We start from the raw sequence: 20312 nt of genomic DNA on the forward strand, positions 1-20312 counted from the left end.
ATTATAAATGATGTTTTATATGTCTTGATTTTATTGCTTGATGTTTTGCGAGGAATAATAGTACAATTGGGCTTCTGGCTTCCAGTATAGTTTTTGGTGGCACATTTCTATTATGTATTTGGTGAGGGTTTGTCTGTATTTTAAAGGTCCAGTTCTTGTGTATTCTTGCTGTGAAAATGATGATATCATCACTGGCTTTTACGGCATTATGGTCCTCTCTTTCTAATTTCTATTTTAAACAGAAGTTTGCTCTTTATTAATTTCATTTGCATGCAGAAAAACGGTTTTGAATGTTCTTGCAGAAAATATTTTTTTCATTCACATTTTATTGTAATTGATGTTAGTAGATTAGGCATTTATTTTAAGGGATAGCTTTAGCCAATTTTCCCTCTAAGGATTGGGTTGCTGTGAGCATAAAATTGCTAGGCTTTTTGCATCAAAGAAAGTAGTGCTCACAAGGAAATGTAGGAGGGTGGACTGAGTTCTGGGGCATCTGATAACAGCAAATTGTATCATGCACCACCAACTTCAGCAGTCACCCTAGGCTCCTGCATCTAGAATAACTGTAATGTAGTTACTCTCTTCCTGTTAGAATTCATTCTTGCTTTTAACGGAAAAGAAGTGATTTAGAAACAGGTCTTGTGGATCATATCCTTCAAGAATTGCTGAAATTGTTATTATAATTTCATCCTTGTCTTCCAAACAGCTGTCCATGATGGCATGGTACCACCTCCACCACCTCCCCACCACCTGTATGCAAAGGCCAACAGCTCATCATCAGTCTACCTGCACTGGGGAAAACCAGCGTTCACCTCTGCACAAGTCATAAACTATACGGTTCGCTGTAACCCTGTGGGACTCAAGAATGCTTCTTTGGTTCTCTACCTTCACACGTATGTACATTTCTGTAGCAGGAATCATTTATTTCTCCCAGCTAGAAAAGTCTACTTAGGCGTTTGGCCTTGAATGAGTCATTAGTGGATTAAGAATTAGCTCCTCTAAAGACCACTGCTATTATAGATTATAAAATAATATCTAAGCTGGAATAACATTTGTTTTCTTTTTGTGGACTTGAACTTTAAACAAGTGATTTTACTTAAAAATCCTATATAGATTAATCAAATGGAGCTTGCATTTGCTTTCCCATTGTTCTGTTGCATTCTTAACTTACTATAACTAACGTGTTCACAACTCTCCAGATTCAAAAGTGGCTCTGCTTCTGGTTGGTATTCTAATTCTCTCTTCCTCATATTCAATAAAATTGGTAAAGATAAGGAGTATAGTTGGGTTGGATTATAGTTGAATGGTTATAGTTTATTTTAATGTATTTCAGTGAATTAGAAAATACAGACTTGGTGAAATCAGACAGCTGAGAGCAGCTCTGTCACCTACTCAGCAAAATTCTGATTTGCCTCCAGTAAGATGAGTAACAATGAATAAATGCTGGGGCCACATTTTAGAAATGAAACATTACCTACTTGTAAATAAAGATGGAACCTAGAAAATAGCCAGCGAGCCTAGGTATCCCTTTGCTGCTCACCTTTTCCTACCCTCATGCTCCTGGCCTCCAGCTAGATCATATTTGAAAAGCTCAAGAGAGTTTAAGAAACTGTGCCATCTGTTCACTGTTAAAGGTGAATTTTCAAAACATTATGCATGTAAAAATTAGCATTATACGTGCCTAAGTGTTCTCTACTTGCACATTCCATATTTTATAAACATCTAAAATACACACACATTTTCACTGTTGCACACACATATACACGTGTAAAAAAAAAAAAAGGGGGGGCAGTCTAGGGGAGTTCCTGGGCGGGGCTATCACATACACGTTAAAACTGCCATTTTAAAAGACATTTATGTAAGTACCTGGAAAATATATGTGTGGGTTTACATCTGCCAATATCTGGCTAAAGTGATATTAAATGAGTTCATTGGGTAGTGCGAACTGGGGGGGAGGTCTGGGTGAACTCGGGGAGTTCAGGCTACAGATCCAGGAATGTCTGGAGGACCTGGAGAAGGACTGGGTGAATTAGTGGACTAATTCATAAACTGGTTAATTGATGCATGCACATTTTAACATTGACCGACTTATGCGTGCACATCCTGAGTCACGTAAGTCCTAGTTTACTTTAACATATAAAATATAGGCATATATATTTAAAAATAGGCGGTTAAAGTATTCAAGTTCAATGCAATTTTGGTGCTTTGTCCTGTATATAAGAACATGCCATACTGGGTCAGACCAAGGGTCCATCAAGCCCAGCATCCTGTTTCCAACAGTGGCCAATCCAGGCCATAAGAACCTGGCAAGTACCCAAAAACTAAGTCTATTTCATGTTACTGTTGCTAGTAATAGCAGTGGCTATTTTCTAAGTCAACTTAATTAATAGCAGGTAATGGACTTCTCCTCCAAGAACTTATCCAATCCTTTTTTAAACACAGCTATACTAACTGAACTAACCATGTCCTCTGGCAACAAATTCCATAGTTTAATTGTGCGTTGAGTGAAAAAGAACTTTCTCTGATTAGTTTTAAATGTGCCACATGCTAACTTCATGGAGTGCCCCCTAGTCTTTCTATTATCTGAAAGACTAAATAACCGATTCACATCTACCCGTTCTAGACCTCTCATGATTTTAAACACCTCTATCATATCCCCCCCTCAACCGTCTCTTCTCCAAGCTGAAAAGTCCTAACCTCTTTAGTCTTTCCTCATAGGGGAGCTGTTCCATTCCCCTTATCATTTTGGTCGCCCTTTTCTGTACCTTCTCCAACGCAATTATATCTTTTTTGAGATGCGGCGACCAGAATTGTACACAGTATTCAAGGTGGGGGTCTCAACAAGGAGCGATACAGAGGCATATTATGACATTTTCCGTTTTATTCACCATTCCATTCCTAATAATTCCCAACATTCTGTTTGCTTTTTTGACTGCCACAGCACACTGAACCGATGATTTCAATGTGTTATCCACTCTGACCCCTAGATCTCTTTCTTGGGTGGTAGCACCTAATATGGAACCTAACATTGTTTAACTATAGCATGGGTTATTTTTCCCTATATGCATCACTTTGCACTTATCCACATTAAATTTCATCTGCCATTTCGATGCCCAATTTTCCAGTCTCGCAAGGTCTTCCTGCAATTTATCACAATCTGCTTGTGATTGAACTACTCTGAACAATTTTGTATCATCTGCAAATTTGATTACCTCACTTATCATATTTCTTTCCAGATCATTTATAAATATATTGAAAAGTAAGGGTCCCAATACAGATCCCTGAGGCACTCCACTGCCCACTCCCTTCCACTGAGAAAACTGTCCATTTAATCCTACTCTCTGTTTCCTGTCTTTTAGCCAGTTTGTAATCCACGAAAGGACATCGCCACCTATCCCATGACTTTTTATTTTTCCTAGAAGCCTATCATGAGGACCTTTGTCAAATGCCTTCTGAAAATCCAAGTACACTACATCTACCGGTTCACCTTTATCCACATTTTTATTAACTCCTTCAAAAAAGTGAAGCAGATTTGTGAGGCAAGACTTGCCTTTGGTAAAGCCATGCTGACTTTGTTCCATTAAACCATGTCTTTCATATGTTCTGTGATTTTGATGCTTAGAACACTTTCCACTATTTTTCCTGGCACTGAAGTCAGGCTAACCAGTCTGTAGTTTTCCAGATCGGCCCTGGAGCCCTTTTTAAATATTGGGGTTACATTAGCTATCCTCCAATCTTCAGGTACAATGGATGATTTTAATGATAGGTTACAAATTTTTACTAATAGGTCTGAAATTTCATTTTTTAATTCCTTCAGAACCCTGGGGTGTATACCATCTGGTCCAGTGATTTACTACTCTTCAGTTTATCAATCAGGCCTACCACATCTTCTAGGTTCACCGTTATGGGGTAAACATAGGCATATTTTATAATTTGTGTGTATGTGACACGCGCATGTTATAAAAAAAAAATAAATGCCGCCTCATGCCAGTGTTTGAAAGTGTTCCTCCCTTTTTAATGAGAGCTGTCACTTTAAGCTTTTCCAGCACTAGGAAGCACTGGTACTATAAGGCCCATTTCAGCTGACTTCATTTGGAGATTGGTATAAGTAACTTACTTGCTCCTTGCTTTGAAATTTAGGGTATTTTCTTATTAGTGCTGTTCTTGCTGCTAATCGGAGTAGGTGTTGGAATAATACTAGAGTAATAATTTGATTTCCAAAAACAAGAGAATACTGTCTCAAATTTGATGCATGGAATGTTTTGACTTCTAAAACTTGCATTTAAGTAAATGCCTAAGTTTAAATTAATTTTACGACACGCCCTGCTTCGGGAGGAGGGAAGAAGGGACTGGCAGTGTAAAGCGACCTCTCCTGCCTCCAGCTGCTCGCGAAGATGGACGCCTGCACGGCCGCTGAAGACGTGGCGTCACATGCCGTGACGCCAAACGTCGTGACGCCACGTCTTCAGCGGCCGTGCAGGCGTCCATCTTCGCGAGCAGCTGGAGGCAGGAGAGGTCGTCCGATGTCCGGAGGGGGGCTGCAAAAAGTAAGTCGCTTCGTACTGCCAGTCCCTTCTTCCCTCCTCCCGGAGCAAGGCTGCTTTTCGCGCCCTGCTTCGGGAGGAGGGGAGAGGAGACTGGCAATCCCGACTTCCTGGTATCTGTCAATTCAAATGACATTTGAAATGACAGATACCAGCGTGGCCGTGAAGCGTTAGGCCCGCGCACCCAGGATACTGTATAGGCGCTCTATACAGTAAAATGGGTTGCGCGGGGGCGCTGTTGAGCCGCGCTACAAAATGGCCGCCTAACCCGAGAGCCCTGCAAATCCCAGCTTTTATAAAGGCAAAATCTGCACTTTCTGCCCGGCGAAATCGCTGCACGCTTGCTGCCCCCGACGGATAACACCTCCAGGATGGCCTCCCGTAAGCGGACGACGGACCTCAAACAATTTTCGTTTAGCAAAGTCGCTGAGGAGTTTGCCAGCGCGGGAGCAGAGCAGGCCCTTCGATCCCCGGAGGATGCTGACGTCGTAGCCAGCGCGTGCGAACTGCCTGCGGATGTCTCTGAACAAAACACTGAGGGCTCGTACGCAGATCTACCTACCAGGGCCGAGATCAGAAATTGGTTCATGGAACTACGGGCAGATCTTAAGGCCCATAAAACAGAATTGTTAGCTTCCATCACTGAAGTGAAAGCGGACTTGTGTGCTCTGGGTCAGCGGGTAGATGAGCTGGACTCCCGTGCGGATACACACAGTCAACTCTTTGACTCTGTGACTGAACAGGCTAAACAAACCTCTCTGGAAGTGGAAGCGCTCGCAGAAAAGGTAGAAGATATTGAAAACCGGGCGAGACGGGCGAATCTTCGCTTTAGGGGGGTCCCGGAGACGGAGCAATACCAGGATTGTGAGAACACCGTCGTTCTGCTATGCACTCATCTGCTGAGCTTAAACACCACGGATCTAGCGCCCACTGCGGTGGAGCCTAAAATAGACCTGGAAAGAGCACATCGTGCCCTTGGCCCCAGAAGAGACAATCAGCCTCGGGACATTATCGTAAAATTTCATCATTTTAGGCTGAAGGAACAGATCATACAAGCTGCTCGTGCGCACCCGGAATGGCGCTGGCAAGACTTACATATTTCGGTATATAATGATTTGGCCCCTATCACTTTACAAAAACGATACCTGCTACGTGAAGTGACGGCTGCGTTGCGACAAGCTGACATCCGATATAGATGGGCATTTCCCTTTGCGCTAGTATTTCAGCATAAAGGGATTTCATATAAAGTCAAATCGCCCATGGAAGCAGTGGACTGTTTCTTGCAGGCGGGCTTGGAAGCCACATTCACCACAACAGCGAAGACTAACCCAGCCATGCCGAAGGATAATACTCCAAGATGGCGCCGGCCTGGGTCGGGGAGAGGACGCCTCCGTCGTCAGCGCTCACAACTCCGCGATCAAAGAGCGGCCGAGAGCTGAATGTTACTACAGCAGAGGCTTTGGATGGCCATACTTCTCTACTCTGTTTCAGTTAGCGTGAGGGCTCACGCTCTGCAGTATGGACATACTTAGTAGTGCAAACCTTATAGTTAATGAGGTGTACGGGCATCTTAGAAATATTGTTAACATGTTGCCTTTCAAGTTAAAGTTTTATTGATTTTTCTTAGCTGGGATGGGAATTGGGAAGGCGGCGAGGAGTGCCGCTTATAATGTACCCCGCGATTAATGATTCGCGTATGGGCGGCGAATCTGACCCTGGTGGGGAGGGGGATGGTTGGAACCTACTTGAGATCTTTTTCATGTATAAGTACCTGATTAATACATGTTTATCTAGACAATGTGCTGCACGACGATTTCTGGGTGACAGCAGTAGCAGGTGGGTGGTATCGGACATGGCGAGACTCACTCTGAGTCTTTCTCATTGGTTATTTCACAATGGTTAATGTAATATCGTTAAATGTAAAAGGACTTAATACGTATAGGAAGCGATACCTTCTTAAAAAGGAACTGAAGCTGCATAGAGCTGATATAACTCTGTTGCAGGAAACGCACTTACGTAGCAAATATAATCACCTTTTAAAGTCTAAAGATTACTCGCATACCATTTTGGCTTCTAGTGGAGGCACCAACAAATATGCGGGGACCGGCATTCTTATCTCTGCCCAATTGGTATGTGATCTCCTTACACAGGTCATTGACCCAGATGGGAGGTACGTGTTAGTTAGCCTGAGGGTTGGTTCTCAAATATACACCGTGGTATCCCTATATGCTCCAAATCGGGATCAAGAAGTTTTTTTCCAAAAAATATATAGCCTCCTATCTACACATGCTGAGGGAACACTTATTGTTGGGGGTGATTTTAACACCTCCCTCCGCCCAGCTCTAGATACCTCCCAGGGCCGTGTCAGTGCTAACTCGCCGACCCAACGCTCTTTGAAAAGTCTAATGGAGGGCTGGCAGCTGGTTGATATTTGGAGGCATAGGTACCCACATTCACGGACATACTCATTTTACTCTGCTCCCCACAATAGCTACTCCCGGATAGACTACCTGTTGGTGGATAAATTATTATGTAACCGGGTACGTAAAGTAGACATCGGGGCCATTACATGGTCAGACCATGCTCCGGTGTCTATGGAAGTGGATTTGGGAGTTCGCGGGGAGGGCGACCGCTTTTGGAAGCTCAATGAGTCCCTCTTACAGGATGACTCGTTTGTAAAAACGCTAGAGGCACAAATACAGGAATACTTCACATTGAATGCAGACCCTGGAATATCCCCCAGTGTGTTGTGGGACTGCTCTAAAGCAGTAGTACGGGGGTTATTCATAGCCAGAGGTACGGCGTGTAAGCACAAGCAAATTCAAGCTAGATCCAACCTGGTATCTCAAATCACTCATACAGCGAAGGTTCATATGCGCACGGGATCCCATCGCTGCTATTCTAAGCTTCTAGCACTTAAGTCAGAGTTACGTCAATTAGACAATGCTCAAATAGCCCATTTTCTAGATCTTACAAAGCAAACTTATTTTGAGGGGGGAGACAAGGCGGGGCGCCTATTGGCTAGGCAGTTGAAAGCTCGTATATCTCAAAATAATATCTCTAAAATTAAAGGGTCTAATGGAAGTATGATTACTGACTCCTTGGGTATTCGAGAGGAATTCTCCCGCTTTTATGAGAAACTTTATAGTACGGAGGACTCTGTCCAAGAACCCCAGATTGAGGAATATTTGCACTCTGTTACTTTGCCTATGCTTACTTCAGAGCAATGTCTCTCCCTTGATTCCCCAATTACAGCAGGGGAGGTAATTACTGTAATTAAATCTTTGAAATTGGGTAAAGCTCCGGGCCTTGACGGCCTGTCAGGTGCCTATTACAAAACATTTGCCGACACGGTTTCAGAGCCACTTGCGCAGTATTTTAACAGCCTCCGCGAAGCAGGATCCATCAGTACACAGGCCAATGTAGCCGGTATAACTGTACTAGCTAAACCGGATCGAGATCCAACATTATGCAGCTCCTTTCGGCCAATATCCTTAATTAATGTTGACCTTAAGATACTGGCGAGGCTTCTTGCCCTGCGCCTTAACAAAATTCTCCCCGGGTTGATTCATTCGGACCAAGTGGGCTTTGTTCCACACCGTATGGCGGCTGATAACATTCGCAAGGTGTTGGATCTGGTCTGGTGGGTGCAGGAGGAGAAGGAGCCGGCGGTACTGCTTTCAATCGATGCTGAGAAAGCATTTGACTTGGTTCACTGGCCCTTCCTTTTCCACACCCTTCATAAGATGGCCTTTGGTCCTTTTTTTATAAAGTGGATACAGAAGTTATACGATCACCCGCAAGCACGGGTCAAGGTGAATAATGGGTACGGCTCGGCATTCCAAATTGGGAGAGGAACGAGGCAGGGGTGCCCACTGTCTCCCCTACTTTTTGCTTTGTATCTGGAGCCCATGACCACTAAAATACGACAGGCATTGGATATCGTAGGCGTTACTTTAGGGGACGCCCAATATAAACTCTCGCTCTTCGCGGACGATATCCTTCTCATACTGACGGACCCTCAGCAATCCCTTCGGGGTGTTATGCGGGAGCTTCTTGCCTATGGGCAGGTTTCTGGCCTTAAAGTGAATTTAGAAAAATCAGAGATACTTAATCTGACTTTAACGGACCAGGCACGACAGGCCATTAGCCAACAACTCCCCTTTAAATGGGCAAAGTCGTCAATTAAATATTTGGGTGTGCGTATATCTTCGAACCTACCTGATTTGTTTGACCTTAACTATAAACCACTTATCGCTAGGACAGTTACAGACTTGAGCAGGTGGAATAAGGACGCCTTCTCCTGGCTTGGCAGAATTGCTATCATTAAAATGTCTATTCTGCCTAAATTCCTGTATTTGTTTTCTTCTCTACCCATTTATATATCCGCGGCCATCCTTAGATCCTGGCAGAAGAAAATTTTTGATTTCATCTGGAGAAGGAGACCACCCAGGGTGGCAAGGCAAGTGTTGTATCTGCCCAAGGTTCAGGGCGGTATGGCAGTCCCTAATTTCACTTGGTACTATAGAACTTCCCAGTTACGAGCATGCATAGACATGTATAGGCGGGCGGCACCAAAGCAATGGGTTCAAATTGAGCAGGCTATTGTGGGCCTCATGGAACTCGGGGCTATGATGTGGCAACCTCGTAATACATGGCGGCCACTCCGAAAGATGCCTCCTACCTTGAGAGTATCGATGCGTCTCTGGACCCAATGTAGGCGGGGTCTAGTGGGTCAATTCTCCTATTATTATCAATCCTCCCTACAGAATAATATTCGGTTTCCCGCGGGCTTCCAGTCACCCGGGTTGGTGGCGTGGAGGACGCGGGGTTTAAATACAATTGGTCAACTGTTTCATCAAGATTCCCTCATTCCTCTAGAAAGGCTATTTGCCACATACCATCTTGATCATAGAGATGTTTATGCCTATGCTCAAGTGTCACACTTCATACGATTACTTCAGAGAACCTCCTGCTTGAGGCCGGGGCGCTCCTTATTGGAGTCTTATATTCTACATTGCGATGCCATTAAAGGCATAATCTCCAAAATTTATCAGTTACTCATGCCCTCCTCTCCTCAACGAGGTGGATTTATGGCTCAATGGGAAATAGACCTGGGGAAACCCTTGGGGGACGACATATGGGGTCAGATATTTTTAAGGGCGCGCTCCAGTTCGATTTCAGCTAAATTACAAGAGAATTGTTTCAAGATGGTTTACCGGTGGTATATCACCCCAGTCAAAATGCATAGATGCTACCCGACTATCTCAGATTTATGTTGGAGAGCGTGTGGAGGGCGGGGATCCTACTTACATATCTGGTGGGAGTGCCCCAGGATTTCACCCCTTTGGCAATCTATCTTTGACTGGCTTGGTCAGATTCTCTCTCTGACGCTCCCCGTATCTGTGGAGATGGCCTTGCTGCATGTATTTCCTGACGTTATAGAATCCATCCATCACAGGTTATGTGTACATGTTTTTATTGCAGCTCGCTCGCTGGTGGCTAGTAATTGGAAGAAGGCGCAGGTACCTTCCTTACCGGATATAATAGCCAAACTGCGCTTTTATCACACCCTAGCTTCCTTAACTGCAACGAAGCATCGTTTAGAAGCTTCCTTTCATAAGTCCTGGAAACCTTTTCTAGATTACCTGTCCAGTCATTGATACTACTCATCTTATCTTGGCATTCCTCAGAATCGGTTCAGTGTCTTATTATCACATGTGTATTAGTTGTACCTTTATTTCTGCTTATCTCATGTACCAGTATTTCTTGCAAGAACTAGAATTTTGTATCTCTTTGAAGATTATGCTGAGTTATACTGCTCCTGTACTGGGGGGGGGGGGGGGGGGGATAATGGCTTGCGTTATGTTATGTTTGGACGGGTATTCTACGACTACCTCAACATGTTTGTTTTATTTGTACAATGGAATGCGGTTATACTGTTGTTGGTACTTGTTTAAACTTTAATAAAAGACAAATTGTAAAAAAATGGGTTGCGCGGGCCTAACGCTTCACGGTCGCTTCTTAGACGCAGCTTGCATTTGCAAGCTATTTACGTACAGGATTGAGCGGTAGGTGAGCTGCACTGTGCGTGCGGCAACCGCGGGTGCGCCGGGCACTAACGCAGCTCTTCCTACCGCTCGTTACTGGATAGACCTGACAGTGAGCTGAGCATAAATCTTCAGAAAGACAGCCGTCTCAGTCTGGTGTAGCAAAAATGACAGGAGTCGGGTGGCACTTTGTAGACTGACCAGTTTATTGAAGCATGAGCTTTCGAGGACAGAGTCCACTTCGTTGAGCAGTGTGACTTCTGCACAAGTGGAACTTGCTACACCTAAAAAGTGAGAGGGGTGCTTACACTCTACCACCCTGTATTTCCTTCTGCATCAGGCACCAGTTGACTTATGGAGAGTCAAAACCAGGTCAAGATTTTTTTAAATTTTTTCACAGCAGATTTTTCAGGTCAACAGGAATGTAACCTACCAGGCAGCAACAGTGCACAGAGATCTGAAACACAAATGGCTGCAGAGTCATATGCTTGGTTTAAAGCCAGTACTTGGTGTTAATAATAATTATTATTATTCTTTTAGGTCAGAACCTCACATTGTGGTTCATGGGCTAGCAGCAAATACCAGATATGAGTTTGCAGTGCGACTGCATGTGAATCAGCTGTCCAGTCCCTGGAGTCCAGTAGTTTACCATTCTACATTTCCTGAAGGTATGGGCACTGCAAGGCTGTGGTAAAGTGGCAGAAGGGCCCTGAAAAGTGCTGTCTGTCTTAGTCTAATAATATCAGATTGTGCTACCACAGAAGTAACTGGTAGGGATGTGCAAAGCCCGAATTCGTTTTCAGCCTGCCGCAGGAAATATTGTATTTCCCGCGGTTCGGGCCTTTGTAATTCAGTAGTGCGCACTAACCCAAAACCGAATTTTTCCCGAAATTTCGGGAAAAATTCGTTCAGGATCCCCGAACCAGGACGAATTTAGGCAATTTCATTTAAATTGTCAAATTCGTCCTGAACAATAGCACATCCCTAGTAACTGGCTAAAGAGAATCCCTCAAATTTCACATTTACTATCCCTGTTATTCAGATAGTCCTGTTTGTGTCTAAGAGAAACACCGGTAGGAAAGTTTACATGTCACCAGAGAGCTTTATGTCTCCCTCTTTACTCCAGAGATCACCCTGTCATGAACTTTATTTTATCAGCTTGCATGAGAGATTGTATTTGATCCTGTATGCTGGGAGTCGCTCATCAAAATCTTTTTCTTTGAGTTGGTACTACTGCTTAGACCATGTACAGCTGCCTCACTCACAGCAGCCTGAGTGCATATGAATTTGATAAGCTGTAGAATATTTTATTCTTTCATTCATTCACATTTATATTCCATCCCTCCTTGAAGACCCAGGGTGGGATCACATAACATAAAAAACAATAGAAACAATGAATAAGTCATAAAACAAGATCAGAAAACAAATATTGCGTTTCCATGTGCTCACACAGCCCCAGCAAGCCCTCCAGTGGGAATCAAAGTGACCCTGATTGAAGATGACACAGCTTTGGTCTCCTGGAAGCCACCTGAAGACCTCGAGACAGTGGTTACACGCTATACCATTCTCTATGCATCCAGGAAGGCGTGGATTGCTGGCGAGTGGCAAGTGCTGCACAGAGAAGGTAAACTAATAATGGAATGAAAGAAAAAAAAATGGTTATATGGAGGTAGATATTTAGCAGATCACTCAAACCATCAAAGACTCACCAACCACAATTGCAAGACAAATCTTTGAATAATGTGGATGCAATCAGTATTGATCCCTTGGTTTATGCACAAGTCTTGTCATAGAAAACCTGTAACGAGTCCAAATTCAACCATGGTGATCCGCCGCTGTAGCACTGCAAGTCAGTATAGATTTTTAAAGAAGCTTTGTATGCACTTAAAACTTATCTTAAAATGGAGTCCAAATGACTTCTTGACGAAAGCTGTGCAGGTTGATAGTCCAAAACGGATATCCCAATGGTGACCATGTTTTGAAGTAGTATCTTCATCGCAGATTCTTCACAAACACTGCACACTAAAATTCGACTTACAGCACAACAGTGGTGGAACACTATGAATGAATTTGGACTTGTCACAGGTTTTCTATGAGAGTCGTGCATAAACCAATGAGTCCATGTTGAGAGTATCCACATTATTCAAAAATGTTTCTTGCACTTGTGGTTGGTGAGCTTTGATGGTTTAAGTGATTTGACATATATTAGATTTATCTTTCACCCTTTTCAGTGGTGTTTACTATTGAAAGATATTTAGCGCCACTTACTGTAGATGGAAAAGGTTTGACATATTCGGCTAAATGGAGGCAGCTGAATATGTGCCTGGTGTCAGCAGCCATAGCCAGCTAAATGGTGAGCAGGACGGGAGTTTTACTGGGAAGAACTGAGTTAGCAGGATAAGTTATCTAGAAACTTCAGATCTGGGTTTATTGGTTTGTGTGGATTTGCCTCGCAATGCTTTTATAAGATTGCTAAACACATTATACATAGATGTTTTAAAATGTCTTATAATATGTTTAACTTTCAAAATTGTGCTGATTCAACCTTTTGTCTGCATATTTCTTCACATATAATACATACAATGTAAAATGACATATAAGTTCAATCATTTGGTCACATAAGGCAAATATATGGAAAACTGGTTAAATTTTAAAGATCTTACAGAAGCATCGTTAGGCATTGAAGTTTCTAGATAAAACAATACATTTTGAAAAAAATCATGCAGTGGCATATCAAACAGAAAATATGGTTAATCATCTAAAAAATACAGTGGTATTTTTGAAACTAATCCAAACAAAATGAATATTATAAAATGCAATGTGTGAATTATACAGAAAAGGCAAGTGGGCTGGGGACTGAGAAAGAGGACACCTGGGATAAGATGGGGGAGGGACACCTCATCCCTCTGGATGCTCTCCAAAATCCCAGAACCACTTCCTCATTCCTTCTGGTTCCCTCTCCCCCAGAACCTCCCTCCTTCTGGTTCCCTCTCCCCCAGAACCTCCCTCCCCTCCTCCTCATTTCCAGCCACCAGCTTTGCTCTTCCCTCCTTCTTCCCTCTATCTACATCCCTGATCCTCTTCCCATCTCCTCTCCCATCCCTGATACTCCCTTTCTTTCTTCTCCCTACCCCTGAGACTTTCCCTTCCTCTCCACCCCCACATTGATACCTGAAATCTTCCATCCAAAAAACTCCAAAAGGAGCAAGATAAATTATAGACACAAAATATGCTTAGAAAATGACTTTGTTTATTATGCAAATAAATGTACATTATTTAACAGGCATAATTTTATTCAAATGTGCAACAGAATTTTCTAACTTGCTGCAGAATCTTCCCCTGAACTGTCACAGAAAACTAAGAGCTGTGGTCATACTGCAACCCCTACATGGTATATACCATTGAGTTAATATTCTAACTGCAGGGTCCAGTTGTGTGCCAGTTCTCCATTCCTGGTGTAGTAGCACAAACCATACTTGTTCTCCTATGTTAACAGCACTTCCCTGCCAATACAGATTCTCTGCAGATATCCCATGATCTCTTGACTTTCATTCTTTCTCTTGCACTCGCACACACACATACACCGACCTTTCTGGAGGAAATACATTTGTAATAATCTAGATTCTAGACTTTTCCTTTACTTGGTAAACTTTTGGTAAAACTCAGTACCATAATACCATCTTTCCCATGGTGATATTTCATTGTAGAAGAATCAAAGTAAAGGTAAAACACTGCCTGCTGAGTCAGATGTTTGCGAGAACGAAGTAGGCACTTTGGAAGATTTAGAACAAGCGGAAGCTGGTCCCTTACATAGATTTCAGAACCAAAAATTACAGAGGGAAATCCATAAATCTCCATTTATTTAAAGTCAGGTTTATTACCATCTCTGCGCTTGTATTTTGATCAGTATTTTATAGCTCAGAGGTCAGAGAAGAGCCCTGGCTGCTTGACAGCTTTATGACAAGATCTACATTCTGCCAAAGGTTATGTCAAAGACACACATGATACAGCTGCCGGAAAAGATGCTGGAAGGGTTTCCTGACCCTCTCTTCAGAGGGGCAATCTCAGATTTTGAACAGAGGCAGCTTTTGACTCGTTTTAATGAATTCTGCCTCAAAACATTGTATCCCAAATTAAATTCTGATGCCTTTTCCCGAGGCATGTGAACCAAAATGGGGGGGGGGGGGGCGGGGGGGTGAAAAGTAGTCTTTAGGAAGTAGATATTCAAAAGCCATTTAGATGAATAACTGAAAAGTTATCGGTTTAAATGGCAAAACGGCGATTTTCGCTGCCATACACGGCTAAGTTCTAATGAGTTAAGCAGCTAGAATTTAGCCGCGTAAATTGGGAGCAGGCCGGAGGCGGGCAGGAAGTGTTTCCGGGAGGAGCGGAGTTAGCTGCATAAATTATGCGCCTAATTCTAGTCACTTATCCAACTAACTTTAAGATAGCGGGGTACATTCTGTGGTGGTGCTGCTGCGCCTCAGGATATTCCACTCTGTGGCTGAATGTCAGCCCTCAAATTTTTTTTAAATTAGTATTGTTTGTAACCATGATAGTGTGATTGTAGAACAAGACCGTTGGTGTTCGGCATGAACTGGGTTTCTTGTGCTCCTCCTTAACAGCCTTCCCACATCTTGACTGCTGTAACTCAAGAACAGTGCAACTATTCTAACAGTGCAGGCGTTTTCACAGGAGCTGGAGGGAAAGAGTTTGCACTATTGGAACGTGACCTCTAGCCCTTAATGGTGCTAAATATTGCAGCTCCTTTGGTCACAGATAAAGGACGGGGGGGGGGGGGATGTTCTTTGTGTTTTGGGTTTTTGTTTACTTCAAATGCTCACAGCAACCTAGGCCTACAGTTCTCTGAACCAAGCGGCCATCGCCGGACCCTCCCTTGCCTGCAAGCGGCACTGATCCTGCCCACCCAACAACAACATCACCAGGGCCGGAGGTCTTAAACGTGGCGCCATTCGCTGCTATCTCCTTTTTGGGTCCTTCTCCCTACACTGACCGCTGACTCCTTGTGCGGTCAGCACTGACCCGCCGGGGTCCGAGGAGCACATTCTCTGAACCACGTGGCCATCGCCGGACCCTCCCTTGCCTGCAAGCGGCACTGATCCCGCCCACCCGACGACGACATCACCAGAGCTGGAGGTCTTAAAAACGCGGCGCCATTCGCTGCTACCTCCTTTTTGGGTCCTTCTCCCTGCACCGACTGCTGACTCCTTGTGCGGTTGGCACTGACCCGCAGGGGTCCGAGGAGCACTCTCTCTGAGCCACACGGCCATCGCCGGACCCTCCCTTGCCTGCAAGCGGCACTGATCCCGCCCACCCGACGACATCATCACTGGGACCGGAGGTCTTAAAAACACAGCGCCAATCGCAGGCGTCACGCGCCTGGCGTCGCACGCCAAAGGAGCGCAACTAAGGGGCCTGCCCCTTAGTGCGCCCCTTTGTGCCAGCTTTGTGCCCTATTGTGCTCCCCCTTCCACTCCCTCTATCAGCTTGGCTGTTCAGCCAAACCTTCCCCCAGACACCATCGACACGTCCACCCAGCCATCCTGCCCTCCCCCCTGCACCCCACCTTGAAGCCATACCTCTCTTCCCATCTGAACATCACCTCGCTAGACTGAAACTCACGACACCTTGTACTGTTTTAATAGTAATCCTCACAAAAATTGCCTTGTCTTGGTGATCCCACCTTTTACTATACTGCTACGGTGATTTACATTGTGATTTACATTGCTACTGTGATTTACATTACTTGTAATAATTTGCACTCTGCCTATGATCACTGTGTCCCATTTGGTCTTATATACGTGTCTTATATACTGGTCTGATATACTTGTCTCCAACGCCTTGCTCAATCCAACTCTGTTTCCTGCATTCCTGTACAGAAACTATATTACAATGGAGGCATACTCCATCCCCCGCATCCACCACCCAACCCTCCAATCCCCCCTCCCATACCTCCGCACATCCCCCCCCCCCCCCCAGCGTAAGTCCCTAATCCCCATCCTCATTTCCTCCTTAACGCAACTGCTAGGTCTCACAACCCTTTCATTAATGTTATTCAATGCTCAATCCCTCTCAAAAAAAACTCCCATACTTAACGACCTCCTAATTGACTGCAAGCCTGACCTCTGCACCGTAACAGAAACCTGGCTTAGAGACTCAGATATTGTCCTTCTTAATCAGCTCCCCACACCTCTATACGAGATCCTCTCCATACCGAGACCCAATAAAAGAGGTGGAGGTCTTCTTTTAGCCGCCAAAAAGTCATTAAAACTCAAACCTGTTCACATAGACACCCCCCCCCAAACTTGAAATTGGACTGTTCAAATCACTGGAATTACAAATCTGCCTGGTTTATGTCCCCCCCTGCATTCATTGAATCCAACCCCTTCCCTCGCATTGAATTCATTGCAGATAACATCAATACTGACATCCCATCCATCATACTTGGAGACTTTAATCTCCATGTAGACTCCTTCCCTCTCATGTCATCCTGTGAAGCCTTCATCCAAGCTATTGGATTTAAGCAAATCATCTCATCCCCCACCCACAAAGCAGGCCACTCTCTAGACCTGATCTTTATCAATTCCCACATCCACTCCCCTAACACCCCATCCTGCACTCCCGTCCCTTGGTCTGATCATTTTCTCATCGAAGCACTCCTCTCAATTAATGCCCCAATCTCCAGAAACTCTGCCCAAAACACTACTATAGTAACCAGAAAACCCTGTACCAGTGAGGACCTAGTGTCATCACTATCTACTGCACTGCCCAAACTTGACTGCACCAACTCAGAGTCTGCCCTAGCCTCATGGAGCAACCTCACCCTCAACATTGCGAACAAACTTTGTCCCATCATCAGACGCGAATTGTCCCCATCCCCAAAAAACTTGAACCCCTGGTACATCCCCGAGTTAAAAACAATGAAAAATAAACTCAGACAGAAAGAGAGACTATGGTGCAAGGACCCTTCTACCCAACACTCCTCTAGTTACAAATTGGCCCTCCACTCCTACCGACTTACCACCCTCAAGTCCAAACGAGACTATTATGCCTCCAAAATTCATGAATACATTTACAACCCCAAAGCTCTCTTTTCCAATGTTTCGGGCCTAACCAAATCTGCTCCGCCCACCATCCCTGACTCTGAAGCATCCTCTAAGTGTGAAGAACTGGCTCTCTATTTACATAATAAAATAGTGAATATACTCCTTAGATTCCCCAACACCCCTTACTATTCCCCCTTAGTTCTGCCCACTCCACCGCCACACATGACTCCCTCGACCTCACATCATCTAAGGAAATCGAATCCATTCTCAAAAAAATTAAACCTGCCTCCCATCCTACTGACACTATCCCCACTAAAGCACTGCTGTCCATCTCTAATACTGTAGCCAAACCCCTAGCCGACATTATTAATTCTTCTCTCTCCTCCGGTATAGTCCCAGACACACTCAAACTGGCAGTGGTCAAACCCCTACTCAAAAAACCCTCCTTAGACCCCAATGATCCTTCTAACTTCCGTCCGATTTCCAATCTTCCATTTATCACCAAGATTATGGAAAAAGTAGTCCATTCCCAACTCATGGAATAGCTTGATAGTAACAACATCCTCCACCCTTCACAATTTGGCTTCTGTAAGCACTTTAACACGTAAACCCTCCTTCTCATCCTCACAGACCATCTCATAAGAGGCATGGACCAAGGACACTGCTATCTCCTTGCCCTCCTCGATATCTCCTCTGCTTTTGACACCATCAGCCACAACCAGCTCCTCTCCCGCCTGGCCGATATTGGCATCTCTGGATTAGCCCTTCTGTGGTTCAGTTCTTACCTATCCAACTGAAACTTCTCTGTCAAAATGGGTAATGCTGAATCCATCCCCTACTCCCTCTTGCAAGGAGTCCCTCAAGGCTCCTCCCTTTCATCTACCCTATTTAATATCTATCTCACACCTCTCTGCCAGCAACTCTCAGACCTTGGACTAAAATACTGTCTATATCCAGTTCATGACTCTATTTCTGACACTCTAAAGTACTGGGAAACCTGCCTTTCATCCATTAACTCCCTACTCTGTAATCTTCACCTTGCCCTAAATGCCAATAAAACAGAGCTGCTCTTCATCACCCAACATCAAACTCCTAAACCTTCCCTTCCGCACACCCACCTGTAAGAGACCTAGGGGTTTACCTTGACCAGCAATTGAATTTCAAGAAATATATTAGTACAATCCTCAAAGAGGGCTTCTTCAAGCTCAACGTACTAAAAAAATTAAAACCCTTACTCCACACTCACAACTTCCGCACCGTCATCCAAGCCACACTTCCCTCTAAATGGGACTATTGTAACTCCCTCCTCCCAGGGTTACCCTATTCCACCATAAAACCTCTCCAAATGTTCCAGAATGCTGTAGCCAGGACCATCACCAATGCCCATAAATCAGACCATATCACTCCTATCCTTAAGGATTTACATCGGCTCCCCATCCTCTCTCGGATCCTCTACAAAACCCTCACCATCATCCATAAATCTATATACATCCACAACTCTAACTGGCTTGATGTTCCCTTCACTCTCACACACTCTAAGCGTCCCATCAGAACAAACAATAAAGGTACTTTCCATGTGCCTTCTCTCAAAGAAGCACATCTCTCCTCCACAAGGGATCACGCTATCTCTATTGCAGGTCCCTCTCGATGGACCTCTTTGCCTTCAAACCTCCGCCTCGAACCTTGCCCCATCAAATTCAAAAAGAAATTAAAAACGTGGCTCTTTAAGCAAGCTTACCCAGACTAACTTCCTACCCCCATCCACCTGTAGTGCCCCCTTACCACAACTTGCACCATGGCATATTGTATTGAATCTGGTATATTGTATTTTGTATGGTATATTGTATTGAATCTGGAACCTTCGTATTTATTTTTGATCCTTGATAGTTATATTGTTGTTTCGCTTTAATCATGTTTCGTTTGCTATCTTTCTGCCTTTCTTTGTTGCTCGTTTATCCCCCCCCCCCTGTTTTATGTACTTTCCAACTATTGTTCAGATGTAAACCGGTATGATGTACCCACTAATGCCGGTATATAAGTTTTAAATAAATAAATAAAAATAAATGACTGAATATCTAGAGACCTTCGCTTTATTGTTTATCTCCAAAGAAAGATTTTAATTGGCTCAAGGGGGATATATTTGACTCTCCTACAGAGATTTTTATTCCTGTATATGATTTTTACATACCTCTGAATTTTACAGAATTGAGGCCACAGTGTTTTCATGGCAAGCTTGTGATGTCTTTTGAAGTTCTTGAATCTTATACAGAACCACCTGATATTTTTTGTTTCTGAAATGTTTTGTTTGCTAGTATATAATTTTGCAAAGGTAGAGGGGGGAATGCATTTTGCTTTAAGCCATTTTACTTTGAGACTCTTCTGTAGGAGCAACAAAAGTAAATCTGAAAGGGATATTAGAATAAACAGGCTTTTGAATGCCAGTTCTTTTCGTTTACATTTTGCCATGTCTAGCAAGAGGGTTGAAAATAACTAGCATTAGAAAACTGTGCCCTTCCCCATTTTGTACACCGTAAAATAGCACAAAACATGAGCCCATGAGTCCAGTTCTATGATTAGTCTAAGCTCCAGAGGCTCAACCCACTTTCAACAGTGCATTGACAAAATGTAAAGGTGTTTCAGGGCTTAAAGAT

The 20312-nt window shown here is 43.9% G+C and overlaps 1 protein-coding gene across 2 annotated transcripts in view; it reads left to right on the plus strand.

Annotated features, from left to right (window-relative positions):
• The window catches only part of PRTG (protogenin), a 219983-nt gene that overhangs the window by 188721 nt on the left and 10950 nt on the right, over positions 1 to 20312 (plus strand). For both annotated transcript variants that reach the window (XM_029575503.1, XM_029575504.1), the window contains 3 exons: positions 707 to 893; positions 11135 to 11262; positions 12048 to 12218. In XM_029575503.1, coding sequence (XP_029431363.1) covers positions 707 to 893; positions 11135 to 11262; positions 12048 to 12218 — 486 coding nt within the window. The remainder of the gene's footprint in view (positions 1 to 706; positions 894 to 11134; positions 11263 to 12047; positions 12219 to 20312) is intronic.

The sequence above is a fragment of the Rhinatrema bivittatum genome, chromosome 13 (assembly GCF_901001135.1).
Source record: "Rhinatrema bivittatum chromosome 13, aRhiBiv1.1, whole genome shotgun sequence".
Taxonomy (NCBI): domain Eukaryota; kingdom Metazoa; phylum Chordata; class Amphibia; order Gymnophiona; family Rhinatrematidae; genus Rhinatrema; species Rhinatrema bivittatum.